The sequence below is a fragment of the Grammomys surdaster genome, unplaced genomic scaffold, assembly GCF_004785775.1.
Source record: "Grammomys surdaster isolate TR1022 unplaced genomic scaffold, NIH_TR_1.0 126013, whole genome shotgun sequence".
NCBI classification, from domain to species: Eukaryota; Metazoa; Chordata; class Mammalia; order Rodentia; family Muridae; genus Grammomys; species Grammomys surdaster.
In genome coordinates this window covers 1-25,827 of record NW_021620828.1, presented here as the reverse complement: position 1 = coordinate 25,827, position 25,827 = coordinate 1, and the positions used below count along the sequence as shown (strand labels likewise).

General features: G+C 39.1%; 1 protein-coding gene across 1 annotated transcript; it reads left to right on the top strand.

Moving 5' to 3' along the window:
- Positions 1-1,339: 1,339 nt before the first annotated feature.
- Positions 1,340-23,700, top strand: LOC114609961 (vomeronasal type-2 receptor 26-like; the record flags this gene model as incomplete). The annotated part of the gene is made up of 5 exons (XM_028754358.1): positions 1,340-1,545; positions 2,647-2,944; positions 9,429-10,238; positions 20,006-20,230; positions 23,577-23,700. Coding segments are annotated over exons 1-5 (1,663 nt in total), but the record flags the coding sequence as incomplete, so codon positions are not given.
- Positions 23,701-25,827: the final 2,127 nt, after the last annotated feature.

The following is a 25,827-nucleotide window of genomic DNA, read 5'->3' as shown; positions in this document are numbered from 1 at the left end:
CACAGGTTAGGAACAAACCTCAGTTGAGGGATCGGGCCACATACCCTTCTCAAAAATTCTAATCTAGAATTGCTCCTGTCTAAAAGGAATACAGGGGAAAAGAGTGGAACAGATACTGAAAGAAAAGCCATCCAGAGACTGTCCCACCTGGGGATCCATGCCATATGCAGCCACCAAATTCAGACACTATTGCTAATGCTTAGAAGTGTTTACTGACAGGAGCCTGATATAGCTGTCTCCTGAGAGGTTCTGCTAGAGCCTGACAAATATAGAGGTAGATATTCAGGGTCAGTCATTAGACAGAGCACAGGGATTTCCTCTGTGGAGGGGTTAGAGAAATGACTGAAGGAGCTGAAGGGGTTTGCAACCCCATAGAAGAACAATATCAACCAACCAGACTCCCCAGAACTCCCAGGGACTAAACCACCAACCAAAGCATACACATGGAGGGACTCATGGCTCCAGCCACATATGTAGCAGAGGAAGGCATTGTTTGGTATCAATGGGAGGGAGGTCCTTGGTTCTGTGAAGGCTAGATTCCCCAGTGTAGGGGAATGACAGGTCGGTGAGGTGGGAGTAGGTGGGTGGGTGGTAAAGCACTCTCATAGAAACAGGGGGAGGATATGGGATGGGAGGATATGGGATAAAAGGTCTCCGGAGGGGAAGCCAGAAAAAGTGATAACATTTGAAATGAAAATACATAAAATATCCAACAAAAAATAAACAAGTTGATACTGACAAGAGCCAATATAGTGATCAGAAATAATGTTTTCTAATGTAAGTCTTTGGCTTTGCCTCACAGAAATACTCTAAAATAACACTGATGTTAAATGATAAAGGGCCCAGCCTTTCCCCCCACAAACACTGAGCCCTTTGATGCTTCCTTCACATGACCCTTCATGACTTAATTATACTTGAACTGGTTAGTTTCCCTTTACCTTAGGACCTTGTGAAGTCTCAGCTCAGTGAGTGTACACATCCTGCAGGTGTTTTAGAGGACTTCACACTTTTTCTAATTGTGTGTTTTCCTGCTAAGAATCAGGATTCCCAGGTGCCAAGTGAGAGGTTCCTGAACCCTTGGGGACTCACAGTGACTCTGTGAAGGGGTCATAATCTAGGGCTAAGTATGTGCAACACAGTTTATCTTCTCAGGAAGTGAGGGAGCATTTGGATACTGGTGTGCCTGTATCAGAACAAAACAATGCTTTATAAACTCTATCCACATGGACCAGACAGACACATATTTTATCAGTTAGCTGATGTGCTATTGGGGTTGATTAGTCCAAGATTCTCAACTGAACAGATTTCTTGGTTTTATTAATTATTTATCAATGTTAGTATGAAATTACTCTCTCTTCTGATTGTTCTCATTGTATTCCAGGAACAAATTTCTTGTTTCTCCTTAAATATACCTGCTTCTCCTGGCTACTATCAAGATGGGGATTTTGTGATTGGAGGACTCTTTTCCCTTAGAGTGACCTCTGGAGACACAAGGAGTATATTTGGCTTTAATGATACGTTGTATATTCCGGAATTTGTTTCTGTGTAAGTATTTGACTGCTCTCTTTAAAAAATATATTGATTTCATACATGAATACAATATATGTTGATCTTACCACTTCTGCTGCTTCTCCTTCCATGTCCCCTGTCTTCAACTTTATGGGGTCTCTCTGGCTCTCTGGCTCTCTGTCTGTCTCTCTGTCTCTCACACACTCTCAATTTTTAATCTACTGAGTTCATTTAGGCATGCCAGTAGTGTGAGAGTATAGGACATTATCTAGAGTATAGGTAAGCTACTAGGGCAAACCTCCTAAGGAAACTGACTCCCTTCCCCAGGAGCCTCCAAGTGCCAATAGCTACTCAGCCATGATGGGCTGTGTGTCTCTCCCCTACACACACTGAATTCTCTTAAATATGTAAGAAGTTGTTGAAATCACTTTGTAGTAAAAAACAATTTTTCTTTGTAGTTATTTAGTGGATTGTACTAAGAACATTTCATTTTTCCTGTTTCAATGTACTTGATACTATTTTCTTTCAATTGTTGTGGTTGATCAAGCACTGTGAACTTTCCTGAGGTTTATTCTATTTTTGAAGACTACATGAAATACAAAGTTTTAATGTTCACTATTTCACAATGCATTACTCCTATATTTTAATTTCTCAGACACAATTTGCACAGTAAAAAGTGAAAATTGTACATTTGATGTACATTTTATTGTATATTGTGAATCAAACCTTTAATCCCAGAACTTGAGAAGCAGAGGCAGGTGGATCTCTGGGAGCGTGAGTTTAACCTATTGTACATAGTGAGTTTAAATTCAGCCTGGGTTGAATAAATGACACTCTGTCTCAAAAAATTCAGAAACAAAAATTGTGAATTTGATGATAAGTTGTCCTATGAATCTTCTTTTTTATGACTTCTTTCTCCCATATTTTAAGTATAGAATATCCTGCTTGTTACTTGGAATAGCGTGAATATTCTTATATGACATAGACTGTTATAAATAAAAATCCAGAATTTGAGAGGTAGCATGGAAGGAACTGCATGAAGAAAAAAGAGGGAGGTAAAGGATATAATTACCACCTAATTAAAAATTAATATTAAAAATGTAACATAAAAGTGGTCTTTCCAATTTTTCCTCCTAGGGATCTCACTAAACATTATCAGCACATGTTGGCAATGGTTTTTGCTATAGAAAATATTAACAAAGACCCAAATATTCTATTCAACATGTCCCTGGGATTCTATCTCTTCAATGTTGACTTTATTGATTTGAAGGCTGTGGAGAGTTCTATGGCTCTGCTCTCAGGAGAGAGCCCCCCAGTTCCTAACTACAGCTGCAGGCCTGAGAAGACTGATAAGCTGGTTGCTGTGATAGGAGGCATGTCAACAGGAATATCAACTCAGATCTCCCGAGTTCTAAGTCTCTACAATGTCCCACAGGTATGCAAAGTCATGGTTCCTTAGATTGTACATAGTAACATAGTAATAAGTGCTAATTAATTCAGTTATTGTCTATTGATGAGGTATGAGACTGCTTGATAATTTACTTTTTAGTTATTATTTTTAACTCTGAAGTATAATTTATTTATAAGATGAAATCATGTTTATATAATAAATTTAATTTCAAAATGTTAAAATTGAAAAAATATACATAAAAGTAATGACAGCCTGTGTTCTTACCCCTCCAAGAAAATTCCCTTTGCTTTTTACCATTGTTAATACTGTCTTTCTGTTGTATCCAGTTTTAGAGCATCACAAAACAGGAGAACTATAATAATTCTACTAACGCATCTTCACAGTAACTACTATGGATGTATTTCTGGCTATTTTACTGTGGTGTCAGCTCAGATTGCCACATAAAATTCATTTTTACTAAGAACTATGGGTCAGAGTTACTCAGGCAGGACATCTGGGCTGTTTGCAATTTTCCTCTGTTGGCCTGAAATATTTTACATTTGATTTTTTAAAAAATCTTTCTGTTGATCAGTAATGATCTCTTCTAAACAGTTCTACAGAGCTAGCATGTATAAGTCAATTGCATCTTAATTAGTAATAAACTTGGGAGAGGCTACTTAGAAATATATTCGTTTGCAAATAACAGTGATCCAGCCCTTAATGTTTCCTACTGGCTTCAGTGAAGAAACTTAAATCTTAGTAAAATGAATTAGGCTGCCATGTTCATTCATCTTTATTATTAATTTTTACCTATTTGTTTATTTTTGAGACAGATTCTAAGTATGCCAACTTGCCCAGTCTTGAATTTCCTATGTAGCCTGGGATAGCCTTACAGAAATCCTCCTGCCTTGTTCGCCCAGGGTGGGATAAAAGTCATGTTCCATCATGCCTCACTAGATTTTTATTTTTATGAGATTTTATAAGTTAATTTTAAAAAATTGGTTATTTTATTTGTTTTAATATTGTCCCCCTACCCAGTCTCAGCTCCCCAAAACCTCCATTCCATTGCCCCTCTTTTTTGACTCTAAAAGGGTACCTCCCCAAACACCCACCCCTATTGCCTCACCCCTCTAGCATCCTCCTTGGTTGGGGCAACAAGCCTCCACAGGACCAAGTGCCTCCCCTCCCTTTTGTTCCAGATAAGGCAGTCCTCTGCTATACATGTAGCAGGAGCCATGGACTCATCCACGTATACTCTTTAGTTGGTGGTTCAGTCCATGGGACCTCTGAGGGGTCCAGCTTGTTGATATTGTTCTTCCTATGGAGTTGCAATCCCTTTCAGCTCCTTCAAACTCTTCCACTGGGCTTCCTGGGCTCAGATTAACGGTTGGCTGTGAGTATCTGCAACTGTCTCAGTTAGGTGCTGGCAGAGCCTCTCAGAGAACAGCTGTACTAGCTCCTGTCTGCAAGTACTTGGCATCAGCAATAGTTTCTGGGTTTGGTGTCTGCAGATATGATAGATCCCAAGGTGGGGCAACGTCTGCATGGCCTTTCCTTCAGTTTCTGTTCCATTTTTTTTTGCCCCCAAGTTTCCTTTAGATAGGAACAATACTTGTTAAAAATTTTGAGATGGTTGCGTGGCTCCATCCCTCAACTGGCTGCCATACCTATCTTCTGGAGGTGTTCTCTTCAGGTTCTATGGCTCCTCTGTTGGTTACTGCAGCAAATGTCATCATCCCAATTGTGTCTTTGGAGCTTCTCACATCCCCTGCACTTGGGACTTTCTGGAGGTTCGTCCCATCATTTTGTTTTCTACAGGTGAGTATTCTATGTTTTGGGGCTAATATCCACTTATCAGTGAGTGTATATGCCATGTATGTCCTTTTAGGTCTGGGTTGTCTCACTCGGGATGATATTTCCTAGTTCCATCCATTTTCCTGCAAAATTTGGGAAGTCATTATTTTTAAGAGCTGAGTAGTATTCCATTGTGAAAATGTACCACATTTTCTGTATCCATTCTTCCATTGAGAGACATCAGAGTTCTTCTCAGCTTCTGCCTATTATAAGTGAGGCTGCTGTGAACATAGTGGAGTACATGTCCTTGTTATATGTTAGAGAATCTTTTGGGTATATGCCCAGTAGCAGTATGGCTGCATCTTCAGGAATTATAGTTCTTCTTTTACATATGTTACTTTTGATATATAGTTATTATGACATTTATATTGAATACAATTATTTAGAAGAAATGTGTATATAATTGTACTTGGCTCATTTTGGACACAGATTTATTTACATTCCAAAGGTTGCCCCCTTCTTGGTCTTCCTCTCAGAGATCCTAACTCCATCTCCCCTACCCTTTGCCTTTGAGAGAGTGCTTCTCCACCCCCACTCCTCCCACAACATGCCCCACCAACATCTCCCTTTGCTGGGACATCCAGTCTCTACAGGATTAGGCACAACCTCTCCCACTAATGCCAGACTAGGTAGTTCTCTGCTACATATGTGCTGTGGGTCCACAGACAAACCCATGGATGTGCTTGGGTTGGTGACATAGTCTCTGGGAGTTCCCAGGGCTCTGGGTTAGTTTATCTTCTTGGTCTTCCTATGGGGCTGCTCTTTCAGTCCTATCCCTAACTCTTCCATAGGGTTCCCAACCTCATTCCAATGGGTGGCTGTAAGTATCTGTGTCTGTCTCAGTCAACTGCTGATAGAGCCTCACAGTGGACAACCATGCTAGATTCCTGTCTGCAAGTGCAACATGGTATCACTAACAGTGCTGTGGTTTGGTGGTCAGTCATGGGTTGGATCCCAAGTTGTCTAATCACTGGATGACCTTTCCTTTACTACCTGCTCCATTTTTGTGCCTGCATTTCTAATAGACAAGAACAATTCTCAGTCAAAATTTTGAGAGTGATCTAGTGACGCCATGTCTCCACTGGGTGTCCTGTCTTTTTGGCTCATTCTAACTAATAGTAATTTTGTACTTTTTGGCTAATACCCACTTATCATTGAACACATACTCGAAAAGTATGGGTCTGGTTTACCTCACTCAGGGTGATGTGTTCTAGTTCTATCCATTCGTCTACAAAATTCTTGATGTCCTCATTTTTAGTAGCTGAAATTCAATTTTTTCTCTTCCACTTGTGGCCAGTAGGCTGCCTGTGGCCACTGATGGTTATGCACACGGCCTAACCCAACAACTTCAATGTTCTCACGACATCCTGAGACATGTTTGTCATTTCTTTTAGTCATCCACTTGCACACTTTTTAAGCATAAACTGTGGAGCTGACAGTGCTGTACTGCAGACCGTATTCTGTACATGTTTCCTTTCCTTTACCATGCTGGCATCTTTGTTTGAGTTTTTCCATGTAGAACAAGTAAACATCTCTAGTCTATGTAAATGAATCCCTAGTATAAGCAAATTATTCCAACTTTACATATGACAGATCCGCCTTTCTTTCCCTTTTTTCTTTTCTCCAGCCTGATCGCTCTATGTCTGTTCTCAATCAGTTCTGTATTTAGGTCCTCTGTTTCCTAAGGCTCACATCTGTGTTTCTTGATTCATTTTCACATTTTCCAGAGTGCATCCTTGAGTTGAAGAAAATTTACAAAGGTTGTTCAGTGGTGGTTTTTCATTTGACTGACTTGGATTTTAATTTTCAGCAAGTTTATTTATTTATCTTTTTTTTCCAGATTTTTCCTCCACATTTTAAAATTTTCTCCACCAAATACCTATTTGCTAAGTTCTTTTTAGATTGAGAATTGATTGTCTTATTGCAATTACCTGCTTATGTGAGCCCTGCTTGTGATTATTTGTGAATATTGGTTACTCTACACAACAAAGCAACTCTGGCATCTGCTTTCACGGCATTTTGACTATTCTCTTTGATTTCTAGTACTGAGGAATTATCATTTCATGGAGGTGCCATGGTTGCTTATTCTTTTTCTCTCTTAGTCTCCCTCCCCTCTCTCTGTCTATGTCTCTGTCTTTCTCTTTCAGTGTGTGTGCTTTCATGTGTGTGTATGTGTGTGTGTGCATGAGTGTGTACTTGTGTTTGATGATGATGTGTGTGTGTGTGTGTGTGTATGTGTGCATGTGTGCTGGCACACGTATGTGCACTTGTGGGTGTGCATAAGTATGTGTGTGCCCATTTGTGTGTGTTTGTGCATGTGTGTGTGTGTGTGTATGTTCGTGTGGTAAGTGTGGCACATATGGTGTATGCCAGAACTGTGAGGGTAGGCCAGTCAGTATACCTGGAGGCCAGACATTCCTCCATTAACACATTCTACACTGCTGTCTCAAATCAGGAACTTTTACTGAACTGGAAGCTTGAGATTTTGAGCTGAGGAGTGAGCAGGCTCTAGGAATTTACCTGTCTCTGTCCTGCTAAGTTAGGGTACAAGCACACACAGCCATGTCTGACTTGTTATGGGGATGCTGAGGATTCTAATGCAGGCCTTGAGCCACCTCCTCAGCCTCATAATTATATACGTATATAATGCATGTATCTTACAAAATAATGGATTTGTCATGACATCTTCATGCATGTATAGCACTGTAGTTTACTCTTCCGTCCCCTCAGGCTTGGGCCTATCAGACTCCACAGTTACAGTCTGAGTCTGAGGTCACCTCCTCGTCAGCAAGACAGTGAACTAAGTCCTCCCTCCATAAACCGCCTGAGCCAAGCCTCCTCCTAACTCTTCAGTTTGTTATCATCGTGACCTTCCATTTCCATACCTGTCTCCTGAGGCAGCCTCACACAGGCCTGTCCATGTGCTGCAGCCTCTGTGAGGGGCTGTTCCTCCCCATTCTCATCCTCCACAGGAGGTCAGTGGGAGACAGTCAGTTCTCTCCTGAGTCATAGGGAGTGACAAAGTAAAGCTCTTCTGCTTTTTCAGCCCATGTCCTTGAGTAACAGCATCTTCTGAGAGCAACACCTGGATTGGAGGCCAGAAAGAAGCCTGGACTTGTCCTGTCTGCAGGACAACAGGTCTCTCCACCACAGACCCTTGTCATATCTTTGGAATGTAGTTTGTCACACTTCAGATTTTTTTTTTAATTTATGGATTAAAAATAGTTCACTCAGATTTTTAGAAATATGTTGAATTAACATATTTATGTTAATTAATAAAACATAATTTAAATTATGTTTTACTACTTAATTTAGTTTCATGGGACTCATGGACTCATTATCAGTGTTTATTACTATAAATTCTGTACTGTCATGTGTCATCTATTTAAATTCCTTACTTTTGTGCATTTACTAGATATTAAATATTTCTTTATGCTACTGTTTCCTTCCTCAAAGTATTCATGTTTGCTCCATTTCATGATTCCTTGCTTCCTATTCCTTTTCCTTCTCCCCGTCCACCCCTCTCCCCCAATCAATTAACATCTATTGAGTTAGTTATTCAATTATCATGATACTGGAACTAATAAGTGAAATGTTCACTAAGGATCTAAACTCAGATGCCTGGGGAGAAAACAGTGCATAAACCCAGGTTATGAACCGTACATTAGGGCATGACCGAGTGGGCTTCTGATTTTAGGAGATTATTATTTAGGGAATATGTGTGGTAAGGGGATCTATTCCCAGTCTGAGCCATGGGACAGGAGGATATTCTGATACCACCAGTGTAGCGAGAGATAGAAGATTCTGTAAGGCAGACTGATAGTGTTGGCCAAACTTTGGAAATATGTTCTTTGACTAAAGAAAGAATCCAGAAACTCATTAAAGAGCACATCTTAAGGAAAAGCATTGTTTCATGCCAATATTAGACTAAGTGCAGTGAATTTGGTAATTTCTCATTGGATATCACAGATTAGGTAATTAATGATCTAGTCTACCCCCCATCTCAGAGCAGATGCCATAAAGTGCATAGGAATGACAGTGTAGACAACTCAACTCAAGTTTTCTGTTGAGAAGGATAGGAATGTGATGGGAGTGACCAGAGGGTCCTATTAAAAGAGAGACTTTACAACAAGCATTGTGGTAGATAGTCAGCCTTCTAACCTAAGCAAGCTTATTTCAGGTTAGTTGACTACGGAGCTAGCATTACAGAAAGACAAATACATAGGAACTTCTAGCCAAATATAGATGTCACTAGTGGGTTTTACAATGCTTCTCAGATTCCTGTTTATTGGTTAATTAGTGATGTATTTGTGACTTCAATTAAAAGGGCCTTTGTGTTAATGTTTCTCTACTTTCATTATCAGAATGGTGAATGTTTTGGTATGGGATGTGACAGATTTGCAAATGCTCCTGTTTGATAGGTATTGCCTTAACTGAGATCAGGAGATAGACACTCCATGGCCCTTTTTGATATATTCTGTAAAAGTACAATGATTAATATACATTTCGTGTACACAGTGAGTAGTAAGTGACATAGATAACAAATTGGTATTTCTTTGTAAAGTTATTTAACTGTTTAATTTCTCCTAGAGTGAGTAAACAGAAAAGGTAAACCAAATCACATGACAATAAACCTAATTGCCTTGACTTGAGTTGTAACTTTCTTTCTGTTTAGATCAGCTATGCTCCTTTTGACCAGAGTCTTGGGACTGGAGTCCAGCTCCAGTCTCCTTACCAGTTTACTACATACACCACAGCTCTGCATCAGGGAATTATTCAACTGCTGCTATACTTCACTTGGGTCTGGGTTGGTCTGTTGGTTCCAGATGATATGAGTGGAGAAGTCTTCGTTAGGGACATCACAGAAGAGATGACCAAACATGGACTTTGTGTTGCATTTGCAGAAAAGGGTCTAGTATTTCCTTCTCTGGATGAAACATACTGGGACACTTTTATGGAAAGTGTCCAATTGACACACGTGATCGTTGTATTTGGTGACACACATGCTTTTCTGATGACTGTCCCTATCATTGCTTTTTATGGTCCTATTGGTAATGTCTGGATCACAACTTCTGATTGGTATATCACCACATTACCCTTTGAAGAAAATCTAGTTTATCCATACTTTGGTGGAGGATTATCATTTTCAGTTCATATCGATGAAATTCTGGGATTCAAGGATTTTCTTGGAAGTGTTCATCCTAAAAAATATCCTCATGATATCTTTATCCAGGATGTGTGGTCGATCATATTTGAATGTCCACGTTTCTCTCAGCACTGGATCAAGGAACTGAGTCAATGTGAGCAAAATGGCAGCCTGAGCACACGACCTCTGCATCTTTGGGATATGAATACCTCATCCTATAGCTACAAAGTCCATGCTGCTGTATATGCCATTGCCCAGGCACTGCATGAGGAGCTGTCACTCAGAGTGGAAGGAGACTCACATGATAAAAGTGTCCTCCAGGCTCCTCTCCCATGGAAGGTAGCAGTAGCTGTTCTTATATTTTCCTAGAGTGTTGGGCCTTGGCTTGTAATTTCTGCATTTTGATTCATGATCTATCATCATTAGCGATAGAAAAGTATTTCTTATGCTAACATGTTTCTTTATGCTACTATCTCTTCTCTCAAAGTATTCATGTTTATTTCAGTAGCCTAAAGTAGCATAAAGATATTGAGTTAGGAAAAAAACACATTATAGTGTTTAAAGTTGAGCTAAAATTTCATTTTTTTATTTTATTGGATAATTTCTTTATTTACATTTCAAATGTTATCCTTTTTCCAGGTCTCCCCTTCAGAACTCCCTATCCCATCACCCTTCCCTCTGCTTCTCCACCACCAACCTGCCCACTCCAGACTACCTTCCCTGGCATTCTCCTCCACTGGGGCATCAAGCCACCTCAGGCCCAAGGGCCACTCCTCCCACTAATGTCCAATAAGGCCATCCTCTGCCACATATGTGACCAGAGTCATAGGTCCCTCCATGTGTACTCTTTGGTTGGCGGTCTAGTACCTAGGAGCTCTGGCAGGTCTGGCAGTTTGACACTGTTGTTCTTCCCGGTGGGCTGAAAATCCCTTTAGCTCCTTCAGTCCCTTCTCCATCTCCTCGATCGGAGACCCTACACTCAATTCATTTGTTGGCTGTGAGCATCTGCCTGTGTATTTGTCAGACTCTGACAGAGCCTCTCTGGAGACAGCCATATTACGCTCCTGTCAGCAAGCACTTTCTGGCATCCACAATAGCATCCAGGTGTGGGGACTGTATATGTGATGGATTCCCAGGTGAGACAGTCTTTGGATGGCCTTTCCTTCTCTCCTTCCTCCACACCTCATCTCTATAATTCCTCCTGTGAATATTTTGTTCCCCTTCTAAGAAATACTGAAATATCCCTAACTTGGTCTTCCCTTTTCTTGAACTTCATATGGTCTGTGAATTTTATCGTGATATTTCAAACTTTTTTGCTAATATCCCTTATCAGTGAGTGCATACCATGATTGTTCTTGTAGTGACTGGGTTACCCCACTCAAGATGATATTTCAAGTTTCATCCATTTTCCCGTGAATTTCATGATGTCATTGTTTTTAATAGCTGAGTAGTACTTCATTGCATAAATGTACCATATTTTCTGTATCCATTCCTCTGTTGGGAGACATCTGCATTGTTTCTAGCTTCTGGCAATTATAAATAAGGCTGCTATGAACATAGTGGAGCGTGTGTCCTTATTACATGTTGGAGCATCTTCTGGGTATATGCCCAGGAGTGGTATAGCTGCTTCCTCAGGTAGTACTATGTCCAAATTTCTAAGGCACTGTCAGACTGACATCCAGAGTATTTGTTCCTGCTTGCAATCCCACCAACAATGGTAGAGTGTTCCTTTTTCACCACATCCTTTCCAGTATCTGCTGTCATCTGAGTTTTTGATCTTAAGAATTCTGAGTTGTGTCAGGTGGAATCGCAAGGTAGTTTTGATTTGCATTTCCCTGATGACTGAAGATGTTGAACATTTCTTTAGGTGTTTTTGGCCATTGAGTTTCCTCAGTTGAGAATTCTCTGTTTAGCTCTGTACCCCATTTTTAAATAGGGATATTTGGTTCTCTGTAGTCTACCTTCTTGTGTTCTTGGTATATATTGGGTATTAGCCCTGTATTGGATGTAGGCTTGGTAAAGAGTTTTTCTCAATCTGTTGGGTCCATTTTATCCTATTGACAATGTCCTTTGCCTTACAGAGTCTTTGTAATTTTGAGATCCTGTTTGTCTGTTGTTGATCTTAGTGCATAAGGGATTGGTGTTCTGCTCAGGAAAATTTCCCCTGTGCCCATGTGTTAGAGGCTTTTCCCTACTTAATCTTCTATCACTTTTTGTGTATCTAGTTTTATGTGTAGGTCCTTGATCCACTTGGGCTTGAGCTTTGTACAGGGAGATAAGAATGGATCATTTTGCATTCTTCTACATGTCGACCACGAGTTGAATGAGCACCATTTGTTGAAAACTGCTATCTGTTTCCACTGGGTGTTTTTAAGTTCTTTGTCAAAGGTCAGGTGATGGTAGGTTCATTTTCTAAGTCTTCAATTTTATACCATTGATCCACCTGCCTGTCACTGTATCAATACCATGCAGTCTTTAACACTATTGCTCTGTAGTACAGCTTTTGATGGTGATTCCCCCAGAAATTCTTTTATTGTTGAGAATATTTTTCACTATCCTGGGTTTTTTGTTATTCCAAATGAATTTGAGAATTACTCTTTCTAACTCCATGTAGAATTGAGTGGGAATTTTGATGGGTATTGCATTGAATTTGTAGATTGCTTTCAGCAAGATTTCCATTTTTACTATATTAATCCTTCCAATCCATGAGCATGAGAGATCTTTCAATATTTTGAGGTCTTCTTCAATTTATTTTTCAGAGTCTTGAAGTTCTTGTTGTACAGATCTTTCACTTGTTTGGTTAGAGTCACACCAAAATATTTTATACTGTTTGTGACTATTGTGAAGGGTGTCATTTCCATTTTGTTCACAGCCCGTTTATCCTTTCAATAGAGGAAGGCTACTGATTTGTTTAAGTTAATTTTATATCCAGTCACTTTTCTGAAATTGTTGATCAAGTTTACGAGTTCTCTGGTTGAAGTTTTGGGGTCCCTTAAGTATACCAACATACCATGTACAAATAGTGATATTTTGACTTCTTCCTTTCCAATTTGTATCCCGTTGACTTTCTTTTGTTTTCTAATTGCCTTGGCTAGGACTTCAAGTACTATATTTTATACGTAGGGAGAGAGTGGGCAGCATTGTCTAGTCCCTGATTTTAGTGGCATTGCTGCAAGTTTCTCTTCATTTAGTTTGATGTTGGCTACTGGCTAGCTGTATATTGCTTTTACTGTTTAGGTATGGGTCTTGAATTCCAAATCTTTCCAAGACTTTTACCATGAAGAGGTGTTGAATTTTGTCAAATGCTTTCTCAGCATCTAATGAGATCTTCATGTGTTTTTTTTCCTTTGAGTTTGTTTATGTAGAGGATTACATTGATTGATTTCTATTTATTGAACTATCTCTGAATCCCTATGATGAAGCTTACTTGACCATTTTGAATGATCATTTTGATGTGTTTTAGGATTCCGTTTGTGAGAATTTTATTGAGTATTTTTGCATCAATATTCATAAGGAAAATTTGTCTGATTTTCTTCTCTTTCTTTATTGACTCTTTGTGTGGTTTTGGTACCAGTGTAACTGTGGCTTCATAGAACAAATAGGGTAGTGTTCCTTCTCTTTCTATTTTGTGGAATAGTTTAAAGAGTATCAGTTATTAGGTCTTCTTTGAAGGTCTGATATAATTCTGCACTAAACATGTCTGGTCCTGGTGGGTTTTTTTAGTTTGGGAGATTTTTAATGACTCCTCTTTCTTTGGTAGTTTTGGAACTGTTTAGATGGTTTATCTGGTCATGATTTAACTTTGGTGCCTGGTATCTGTCTAGAAAACTGTCCATTTCATCCAGAATTTCTAGTTTTGTTGAGTATAGGCTTTTGTAGTAGGATCTGATGATTTTTTTTTTAGTTTCCTCAGTTTCTATTCTTATATTTCCCTTTTCATTTCTGATTTCATTTTAATTTGTATACTGCCTCTGTGCCCTCTGGTTAGTCTGGCTAAGATTTTATCTATCTTGTTTATTTTCTCAAAGGATCAGCTCCTGGTTTTGTTGATTCCTTGTATAGTTCTTTTTGTTTCTATTTGGTTGATTTCAGCACTGAATTTATTACCTGCTGTATACCCCTCTTGGGTATATTTGCTTCTTTTTTGTTCTTAGAGCGTTCAGGTGTGCTGTTTAGTTGCTAGCATATGCTCTCTCCAGTTTCTTTTTATAGGCAGCTATGAGTTTTCCTCTTAGCATTGCTTGAATTGTGTATCATAAGTTTGGGTATGTTATGCCTTCATTTTCATCAAATTCTAAAAAGACTTTAATTTCTTTTTTAATCTCTTACTAGACCAAGTTATCATTGAGTAGGGTGTGTTGTTCAGCTTCCATGTTTATGTGGGCTTTCTATTGTTTATGTTGTTACTAAAGACAAGCCTTAGCCTGTGGTGATCTGATAGGATGCATGGGATTATTTCATTCTTTTTACATCTGTTGAGCCCTGTTTTGTGACTGATTATATGGTCAGTTTTGGAGGAGGTACCATGAGGTGCTGAGATTAAGGTACATTCATACATTCATTTGTTTTAGGATGAAATGTTCTAGATATCTTTTAAATCCATTTTGTCCCTTACTTCTGTTAGTTTTACTGTGTCTCTGCTTAGTTTCTGTTACCATGATCTGTCTATTTATTAGAGTGGGGTGTTGAAGTCTCCCACTATTATTGTCTGCAGTGCAATGTGTACTTTGAGCTTTAGTAAAGATTTTTTTTTAATGAATGTGGGTGCCCTTGCAATTGGAGCATAGATATTCAGAATTGAGAGTTCCTCTTGGTAGATTTTTCCTTTGATGAATATGAAGTGTCCTTCCTAATCTTTTTTGATGACTTTTTTTGATAACTTTTTTGTTGAAAGTTGATTTTATTCAATATTAGAATGGCTACTCCAGATTGTTTCTTGGGAACATTTTCTTGGAAAATTGTTTTCCCGTCCTTTACTCTGAAGTAGTATCTATCATCGACACTGATGTGCATTTCCTATATGCAGCAACATGCTGTGTGTTACTTAAGTATGCAATCTGTTAGTCTATGTCTTTTTATTGGGGAGTTGTGACCGTTAATAGTAAGAGATATTAAGGAACATTGATTGTTACTTCCTGTTATTTTTGTTGTTAGAGATGGAATTATGTTTGTGTGGCTATCTTCTTTTAGGTTTGCTGAAAGAAGATTACTCTGTTGCTTTTCTCTAGGATGTAATTTCCCTCATTGTGTTGGAGTTTTCCATCTATGATCTACAGTAGGGCTAGGTTTGTGGAAAGGTATTGTGTAAATTTGGTTTTGTCATGGAACATCTTTGTTTCCCCATCTATGTTAATTGAGAGTTTTGCTGGGTATAGTAGCCTGGGTAGGCATTTGTGTTCTCTTAGGGTCTGTATCACATGTGCCCAGGATCTTCTTGATTTCAAAGTCTCTGGTGTGAAGTCTGGTGTAATTCTGATAGGTCTGCCTTTGTATGTTCCTTGACCTTTTTGCCTTACTGCTTTCAATACTCTTTCTTTGTTTTGTGTATTTGGTGTTTTCACTATTATATGACAAGAGGAATTTCATTTCTGGTCTGATTTATTTGGTGTTCTGTAGGCTTCTTGTGTGTTTATGGGCATCTCTTTCTTTAGGTTAGGGAAGTTTTCTTGTATAATTTTGTTGACAATATTTGCTGGCCCTTTAAGTTGGGAATCTTTGCTCTCTTCTATACCTATTGTCCTTAGGTTTGCTCTTCTCATTGTGTCCTAGATTTCCTGGATGTTTTAGGTTAGGAGCTTTTTGCATTTTGCATTCTTTGACTGTTGTGTCAATATTGTCTCTGGTATCTTCTGCACCTGAGTTTCTCTCTTCTATCTCTTGTATTCCCTGGATGATGCTTGCATCTATGTCTCCTGATATCTCTCCTAGTTTTTCTAACTCCAGGGTTGTCTCCTTTTGTGATTTCTTTATTGATTCTATTTTCATATTTTAGATCCTGGATAGTTTTGTTCAATTCCTTCACCTATTTGGTTATATTTTCCTGTAATTCTTTAAGGGATTTTTGTGTTTCCTCTTTAAATTCTACCTGTTTACATGTATTATCTTGAATTTCTTGAAGGAATTCTTAAAGTCCTCTATCATCATCATGAGGTGTGATTTTATGTCAGAGTCTTGCTTTTCTGGTGTGTGGGGGTATTCAGGGCTCACTGTCACGGAAGTACTAGGTTCTGATAATGCCAAGTATCCTTGGTTTCTATTGCTTATGTTCTTGCCCTTGCCTCTTGCCATCTGAATATCTCTGGTTTTAGTTAGTCTTGTTATCTCTGACTCTATCCTATTTCTCCTGCAAGCCTGCGTGTCAGTACTCCTGGGTGACCAATTCTTTCCTGGATGACTTTGGATATGGAGAGCTATGGTTCAAGATCGGCTCCTGGGTACAGACGAAAACGTAAAGGATCCTGTCCCTGGCTGTTCCTTGTTTCCTGTGTCCTAATGACTCTAGGCTGGTCCCTCTTGGGCCAGAAATTTGGGCAGAAATGTTGGTGTTATCTGTGCTCACAGATGTGCCTGCATATCTGGGAGATGAGCTCTCTTCCAGTGATATTTGGATATGGAGCGCTGTGGCACAGGATCAGCTCCAGGCACAGACAGAAACCAGAAGGATTCTTGAGCTAACATTTCTTTTAGAAAACAATACGTGAATGATGTTGAAAAATGTTTTCTTCATTTAGGCACATTCAAACAACAATATATATGCTATTTAATCATTACATCTTTTTTATTACCACTTTTAATGTTTTGTGAAGCAGTTATAATACACAACACAAGAGACTTGTACAAGTACAAATATGGCATCCCTTAAAGGGATTTTAGGTACATTTGAGGCCAATAACTTGTTTTGTTTTGATTAACACATCCTAGAAGAACACATAGCTTCTATCAGGGTAGACAGTATCATCCATGACTGTTCTCCAGCCTATGGGAGGCTGAAGGAGAAGGATCATGAGTTTGAAGACTTCTGGTCTGTATAGGCTCCCCTCAGCTGCAAGTTGAAATCTTTCTAATGAACACTGGACTAGGCACTGCTCTATGACTCTAGGTTCTACTCTAGGTCTCTGAGCCATCTTGAGGTAGATTGATTCTCAATTTTCTGATGAGCCATCATATTGATTTCTACAGTGGCTATACAAGATTACACTCCCTCCGTCAATGCAAGAGTGTTCCCCTTGCTGCACATCCTCGCCATCATGTGCTGCCACTTCTACTATTAATATTAGTCATTCTGACATGTGTAAGATGGAAGCTCAAAGAAGTTTTGATTTGCATTTCCCTAATGGATAAGGATATTGAATATTACTTTTAAATGTTTCTCACCCCTTTGAGATTCTTGTATTGAGAACTCTCTGTTTAACTCTGTACCTTATTTTCAAAATTAGATTGGTGGTTTGTTGATGCCTAGTATCTTCAGTTCTGTATATAGTTTGGATATTAGCTCTCTGTCAGATTTAGAGTTGGTAAAAAAAAAAAAAAAAAACAATTTTCCATTCTGTTGACTGCCATTTTAATCTATCGAAGTTGTTCTTTGCCTTGAAGAAGCTTTTTGGTGTCATGAGGTCCCATTTATTCATGGCCTATCAGTGTTCTGTTTAGAAAGTTAACTCCTGTGCTAGTATGTGTAGATTTAAAATAATTAAATAAATTTTTGCAGCACACTCCACACTACTTTTCCTAAAGCTCTGGGTTCTCAAATGAAAGACACACACTCAGCCTTTATACTATGCCTTAAACAATTCAATGGTTGTACCATCTCCTAACCCCCATTTATATAATCCACCTCCCTCCAATTATCCTGAGTTTTCCTTTATTGCATTTTGCATTTTACCTTGGCTGCTCTGGACCCAGTTAGGCAGCCCTCTGGGGCTGTACTCTCTCTGACTCCTACATGGCAGCTGTGTTTCCATCCTGAACCTTCTCAGTCAAGGCATCTTTTCTTCTCTACCTTCTGCCCTGGCATGGTGGATCTCTTTCTCCTTCTTTTTCTTCCCTATTCCTAGCCAGGGAATCCTAAGAGTCTCAAAGCTGTCTGCCCTGCTCAGACACAGGCTCTCAGCATCTTTATTTATCAATCAGAATCAAGGGACAGGTTCCCAGAAGCTATTTGTGTGTAGATATTCTCACACAAATAGTTTTTTTGGGGAGGGAATGTAAGTAGCACTCATAGGCAGTTATAAATATTTTCAAAGCTATTTTTTACATTTTCTTCCATCAAGTTCAGTGTCCCCTCAAATCTGTTTTAATGTTGTGATTGTCATTTGGCCTTGACTTTTGCACAGGGCTATTATGGATCTGTTAGTATTCTTCAACACGAAGACATGCATTTAGACCAGCATCATTTTTGAAGATGCTATCTTTTTTCTATTGTATATTTCTGGCTTCTTTATAAAAAATAAGGTGTTCATAGGTGTTCGAATTTAAGTCTGGGTCTTCAATTCAATTCTATTGCTTAACATGTCTGTTTTTATGAGAATACTTTGTGGTTTTTATTACGATAACAGTGTGGTACACTTTAAAATTAGGGATGGTGGTACCTCTGGAAGGTTTCTTTTTTTTAACTGTTTATTATGTTAATTCTACTGATTCCTGAGCATGGGAAATTGTGGGAAAAAGGGGCCACAGTGGAGGGGTTCTGGTGGATTTCCACGAAGCGGGTCCCACATACAGGAGAAATTCTAAGGTTCCAGAGGATGGAGGCTTTGGTGACAGCAGACCCCAATGATACGAGGAAGTCCTTGGTTCCAGAAAGGTTTATTTTCATGGTAGATGGTGGATGGATTTGGATGTACCTCCCCAAAACTCAGGGCAGACCTGAGCTACATAGGGAGGGAGAAAGGGGGAGGTTCTGGGAAGAATGCTTAATTTGCTCCACCCTCTGGCCTTCATTAGTATGTAAATCCCTAGGGCCTGAGGCCTATGGTCACACCCTCTACCTGTGCACTTTGGGAGGGGTTGTAATGGCCTATGTGACTGAACAATGTAGGTCTATGGAGACTAGACTGCATTTCAGGACTCTGGGTTCTGGGCACAAGGCCGAACGCCTGCTGTTTCTCCTTTGGAGTCTTGGGGTTCCAGGCCCATGCCCAGCCATGAACAAAGATACCCTTTTGCAGTCCCACAGGAGATATTTTCATCTTTTGATATCTTCTTTCTTTTTTTAATTCAAAGACTTAAACTTTTTTCATACTAGGTTTTTGCTTCCTGGATTTGGCTACCCAAAAATACTTTATATTTTTGTGTTTATTGTGAAGAGTGCTGTTTCCCTGATTTTTTCTCTGTCTATTTGTCATTTGTATATAGGAAGGCTACTAATTTTTTTGAGTTCATCTTGTATCAAGGCACACTGCTGAAAATGTTCATCAGTGATATGAGCTCCCTGGGTTTGCTTATGTGTACTATTATATAATCTGTAAATAATGATATCTTGAATTTTTATTTTCTTATTTGTATTTTTTTTATCTCCTTCAGCTATCTTACTGGTGTAATATCTAATTTGTTTATAACATTTCTTAGCTCCAGTATTTATTGAGTTTTTGTGTGGATGTGTCATCCATTGGTAAGAGTAGGGTATTATAGTCTCCCACTATCAATCTGTGAGATTGATGTGTGATTTTAAATTTAGGTGTATTTCTTTAACAGACTTGTCAATAGATATTTGTTGCATAGATGTTAAGAACTGAGACATCATCTTCTTGGATTTGTCCTTTGATTAGTATGAATGTTCTTCCTTCTCTCTTTTGATTAATTTTCATTTGAAGTCTATTTTCTGAGATATTAGAATATCTACACTACCTTGATTTTTAGGTTTATTTGCTTAGAAACACTTTCCTCAACTCTTTACTCTTAGGTAACGAATATTTTTGATGTTGAGATGTGTTTAATATATGCTTGGATAACATCCATTAGCCTTATGGTAAATGTTTTATTAATGGAACAAAAATCAAAGCCACTGGAACATTCAGTGAGTGAAAGAAAGGGCAGTTAAAGTAACCAGGTTTATTTGCATCTCAATGACTTACAGTGCAAGTTTTGAACATTATTTTTTCTTTCAGCTCCATCCATTCTTACAACAGGGCCAACTTGGGAGAAGCTCTAATGAGAAGGACATTGTGAACAAGGAAGTTTCGGTAACCAAGCTTGATATCTTTAATTACCAATCTCTGCCAAGTGGTACCAAAGCTCAAGTGAAAGTTGGCGAGTTTGTCTTTGAATCTCACAGTGTTCAGCATCTTTCCCTAAATAATGAACTCATAACTTGGGGTGAACACTACAATCAGGTGAGTATCTCTGAAGTCAGCACTGTGTGCTATGCTCAGAGTAGAATTCCTCAGAGAACAGGGTTAAGGGGACTGCTGAGTGTCATCAGGCTGAGAGTGCCCTTACTTTGTTCTTTCTAATGCTAATTACCACAACTTTCTGCCTGCAGAATCACTGAAAGAATTATTGATACATTTTGGATTAATTCTTTAGATGGTTTTATCCTTGTAATGATCAGATGTACCTATGGCCTACCTTAAAAGAAAAAAGAAACATCTTGGGTAGTTTTCTGAATGGATTGTAGTGATCAAGAGTTTAGTGGAAGTAACTGCCTTTGGTAAATAGATAAAATAAAGATGTGTGGATGAAATTAGTCTCTACAAAAAAGGATTTGTAAATATAACTTATATTTTCATGAACTTAATTGTCATCTCTGAGGCATACTGTCTCCATCAGCTAACCTAAGCCTATTTCTTGATGCTTCTAGTCTCAGTACAATCTATTCTAGTTCTAGAATGTTTACAGCATGAGACTTAATGCTGAATAAGCTCACCCTCTCTACCTCTTCTGGAGATCTGGCTGGCTGGTTCAACTTGGCTATTGTGGCTCAAACATTTCTCCAAGCTGATTGGTTCAATCTGACTTCTCTCAGTTTCTGACTGGATTTGCTCTGCTTGCCCTAATACTAACTTTGGCAATATGTTCTAATCTTTTGGCTCCTTTTCAAACATGGGTGGTTCTGCATTTACCTGTGTCTAGCTTGTTCTCTAGGCAACCTGTCCCTGTACAACTGTCCCAGTAAAACTCACTGCATGCCCTGCCCCCAGACCTCATGCCCTGTTCCCTTAAGTTGCTGTTAGAAGCCATCTTGGAAAGGCTCTGACAATGAGCTAAGATTTCTCAAGACATCCACAGTTTTGTGTGGCTGCAATGGGTACACTCTGAGAGGCAACGACCCCAGAGATTTTGACTCAGATATTGCTTCTCTTTCCTCTCACTATTACATAGCTTAATGATTTTCTGGATATTTACCCATTGCATTGGGTCAATTTCCTGCAGAATCAATATGAAGGTGTTCTTCCATGTAGTTTAGATGAATTGACCATTTCCTAATTGCTGGTCATGATTTTATAGAGCTCCTAAATTGATACAAATATTCTCAAGCGCCCTATAGAATAAAAGTTACAAATAGAGCTCATATACCTGTGTTATAGACTAATTGTACTAGGGAAACAAACAGGATTGGATCAAATTAGTGATCAATGAAAAAACATTTTTTCTGCATTTGTTTCAAGAAATAGGCCACAAGTGTTCACTGTGGAAAAGCAAGGCCATATGAAACTTGCTTTGAACTTATAATGAAGTCACACAATGAAACACTGCTTTGAACTTAGAATCTCCTTTGTGCTGTAATTAATGCCATTTTGTTTAACATTTTATGTATGAGGTAATTTTTTTTTTGCATAGAAGATTTTTACATAGAACATGCTATAAAAAACTGAAAGCAAAAAATAAAGGCTTGGAGTAGCCTCTTTCTTGGAGTAGCCCAATGTGCATTTGGCTGTCTGTGTCCATTACTTTGACTTTCTTTCATTCTTTTCTTCCTTTCTTCCTTCCTTCCTTTCTCCCCCTTTCTTTCTTTCTTTCTTTCTTTCTTTCTTTCTTTCTTTCTTTCTTTCTTTCTTTCTTCCTTTTTTCCTTTCTTCTTTTTCCTTCCTTCTTTCCTTCCTTCTTTCCTTCCTTCTTTCTTTCCTTCCTTCCTTTCTTCCTTTCTTTCTTTCTTTCTTTCTTTCTTTCTTTCTTTCTTTCTTTCTTTCTTTCCTTTCCCTTTCTTTTTTCCTTCCCTCTTTCGTTTGTTCGTTCCTTCCTCCCTCTCTTTCTCTCCCTTCCTCCCTCTCTCTCCCTTTCTCTCTCTTCCTCTCCCTTCCTTCCTTCCTTCCTTCCTTCCTTCCTTCCTTCCTTCCTTCCTTCCTTCCTTCCTTCCTTCCTTTCTTTCTTTCTTTCTTTCTTTCTTTCTTTCTTTCTTTCTTTCTTTCCTTTCTGGTTCAGGAAGTATTAACCAACTTTGAGCCTCTTGCCTAGCTACCAAGAGACCCCTCAGTCAATGACTAATGAGCTTAAGTAACTAAGTTTCTTTTCTTAATCCCCTCCTGCTATCAACAGGAGTAAATTGCAAGAAGGCTTCAGCTTTTGGCCTAGAATGAACAAAACCAAGTTAATTGCCCAAAGCTATCAGCTTCTACCCCCAGATAGAGAGAGTTAAATAGCCAGAATCCATCAGTTTCTGGGCCCCAGAACAGTAAGAGAGTGTTAATGGCCAGAGGTCTTCAGCCTTTGTCCTTCATCTGTCACTGTGTCTCACCTCAGTACCTGACTGTAGAAGCTAGGACCCCGGTCAATTGCATCTCTTTGTGTCTGTTCTTATGAGAGTTTGATGTACCCTATCTCTGACAGATTCTGTCAGATTTATCATCTGATCTGTCCTTCTATTGCCTGCCCCTTAATTAGGAGTTACTTTCAAACATGATTATTTCATTCTGCAAGCTAACTTTACCTTCTTTATTTGGAATTAAGGATGTATTCTAGGGCTGAGCCATACCACAACTAGAAACAGATTTTTTTTTCAGTAAATAACATCATCTCAGGTTTCAGAGCATGATTAAATACCGCATAACAGGTATTTCTGTATTTGAATTTTAAATCAATATGCACGTTCATATCCTTATTGTTGGAATTGTTCACCATGAACATCTCTGTGATTTGATAAAAAGAGTAATTCATAGTAATGTGGAACATTGTGGTCTTCAAGAGACATGATAAGTTTACACCAATGTGAAATCCTGGGTACATCAACCGAGCCAAGCCAGGGACCATGTTCAGTAGTCATTGGGCCGAACAAGAAGGGAATCCACAATATATAAATATTTGGTTGCAGATTAGCGAGTTTTCTTTTGCTTTGTTTATCTTTCTGTGCTTTTGTATTTTATTTTCTAGGAGTTGCATAATTTGTCATGTTTGGGAATTTCAGTTTGTTTTTTGAGAAAGAACTTAAATTTGGGTGGGTTGAGAGAGAGAGGGAGAGGACCTGGACAGACATAGGGGAGGAGATGGACTTGATATATGTAAACTTTAAAATTGCATTAAATATAAAGCAGGAGAGAGCGAGAGAGAGCAAGAGAGAACAAGAGCGAGAGAGAGAGAGAGAAAGAGAGAGACAGACAGACACTTTGGCTTCACACTCTCTAAAAGGATGGTAGTTCTGTGGTTGTTACAGTACACAAATGTTCTGCTGAAATCTACCATCTGGATGCTAATACTGAATGTCATGAATTGACTGCCTTCCCTCCTCTCATGTCCCCTATACAGACTCCTGTATCTGTTTGCAGTCAGAGTTGTCCACTTGGATTTAGGAAAACACCTGTTGAAGGGAAACCATTCTGTTGTTTTGATTGTCTCCCTTGTCCAGATGGAGAGATTGCAAATGAAACAGGTATTTATAAAATGATTCTCAATGTGGAAATTTCTAGAAATGTTTCTGAATGTGGAAATTTCTAGAAATGATTCTGAATGTGGAAATTTCTAGAAATGATTCTGAATGTGGACATTTATAAAAATAAGTCTGGATGTGGAAATGAGGCACACACAGGATAGGGGTGAGTAACACAGCACATGAAGACACAGTTATATTTCTGTAGCTGACTCCCAATACATTAAAGCATGCTCTTGTGGGGTGTAAGTGGCAAAGGTTTTAATCCCAACTCTCAGTATGTGGATGTCTGAGTTCAAGGCCAGCCTGATCCACAGAGTGAGTTCTAGGACAGCCAGTGCTGCACAGAGAGACCCTGTCTTGAAAAACTAACCAAAAACAAAACAAAAAATATCTTGATTTCCACTCAGACATTTTTGTTACTGATGCTTGTTTATCTGATTGTTTTATTTGATATGCTGTGTGTGTTGGTCTCAAACTCCAGGGCTCCAGCAATCCTCCAAGCTCAGCCCCCTGGGTGACTAAGACCACAGGTGTGTGCTCCTGCTTCTGTCCCTGCTTTGTCTTTTGCACATCTACAGAGTTTAAGTTTCTTTTCTTTGTATTCCTGCTTTTCACTAGTGGTTCTATTACAGCTGTAGCTGTATTAATGAATAAATTAGTGCTCTCTGTATACCATAAACAGTTAGTGCTCACTGTTTACACTAAACTATGAGATGCCTTATAAAATGTGACCTTATTTCATGCTACAATAAATACTAATAACAACCAACATTTTATTCACAAGGAAATTAAATTTCAGAGAAACTCTATAAGTTGCTATGATCATTCAACCTAGAGAAAGCTGAGACAAAATTCAGACTTGTCAAATGAGGAGAACTGTTAAAAACTTTGTATCAGAGTGATATTGATGGCAGTGGGACCCAGAGACCACTTCCTTTGGTGAATAGTAGAAACTCCATCAATATTCATTTATGACTAAATAAGTATATCCTGGATGTTTTCTTTGTAATTAATTTGATTCTTGTGTGAGGTTTCATTGTGTGTTCCCTGGTACTATAAGCTAGCATGAGGTCACTGTACAACTGAACACTGAGAGATCCCAGACGGTGAGTGATATGCAGGGATGCTCCACTCACTGTCCTCTGGCTGTCAACCTGTCACTTCTTCCTCAACATGATTCTAATTACAAAGCCTATCCAGAGCACAGCAGCAATGCTTCCTTCCAGTTTTTTTTAATCCTTACTTCACATTAACATCTATTTTAAAGTAGGTATCTTGTTATGGCCATTTTACTTTCCCAAATAAAATCGTTATTTTCCAAAGTCTATGTAAAATGATGTTCTTTGCCTTTTTTAGTAGCAAGGTAGTGGTAGGCCAGACTGACTACTTCCTGAGTCCTGGGCTTACAGACAAGCACTGCCAAGTCCTTATTCTCCATACTTGTTTTTAAAAAAATTAATTTTGTATTGGATCTTTGTGAATTTCACATCATAAACCCACATCCCACTCATCTTTCCATCCCTCCCTCATGTATGTCACTGCATGACAGTCAAGTGCTTTTCACTCTGCCATGGTCATGCCCTTGGGGCTGGGCTCAGTTTTGCCCCACAGTATACCACCATGGTCAACTCTACTGTGATGCTCACAGGTAGAACAGGGCTCTTTCTCCTGAGTGCTGTAGCTGGTCAAGAACAAAAGGGAGGAAGAGTATCTCACCTGATCTACCCATTGCAGAGATAAGAGGTAGGGCTAAGTCTCCCATAGTGGGCTGCAGGACTCTTCTGTTACTCCAGAGGTGTGCAGGGCCCACAATCCTGAGTAATACATCTCTCCAGGGGGTGGATTCAGCTCTCTTGCTTCCATGTCCCCTGAGCCAGCTTTCCCACAATGTCCAGGTAAGTGATGGGCCCATCTCTGCACAGCCCTCAGACATCAACATATCCCTAAGTGGCAGGCCATACCAGAGACATCAGCCTGGCCTTGGTAACAGACTCCTGCTGCAGCAGGGTCACACAACTGGACATGGCCTCCAGTGGCAGCACAGGCCAGGACCCAATCATAGTCCCAGGTGGCAACACCTTTTCCTGATGGGTGTTTCTAATTACCCTTGAGTCTTCAGTTCTGCCT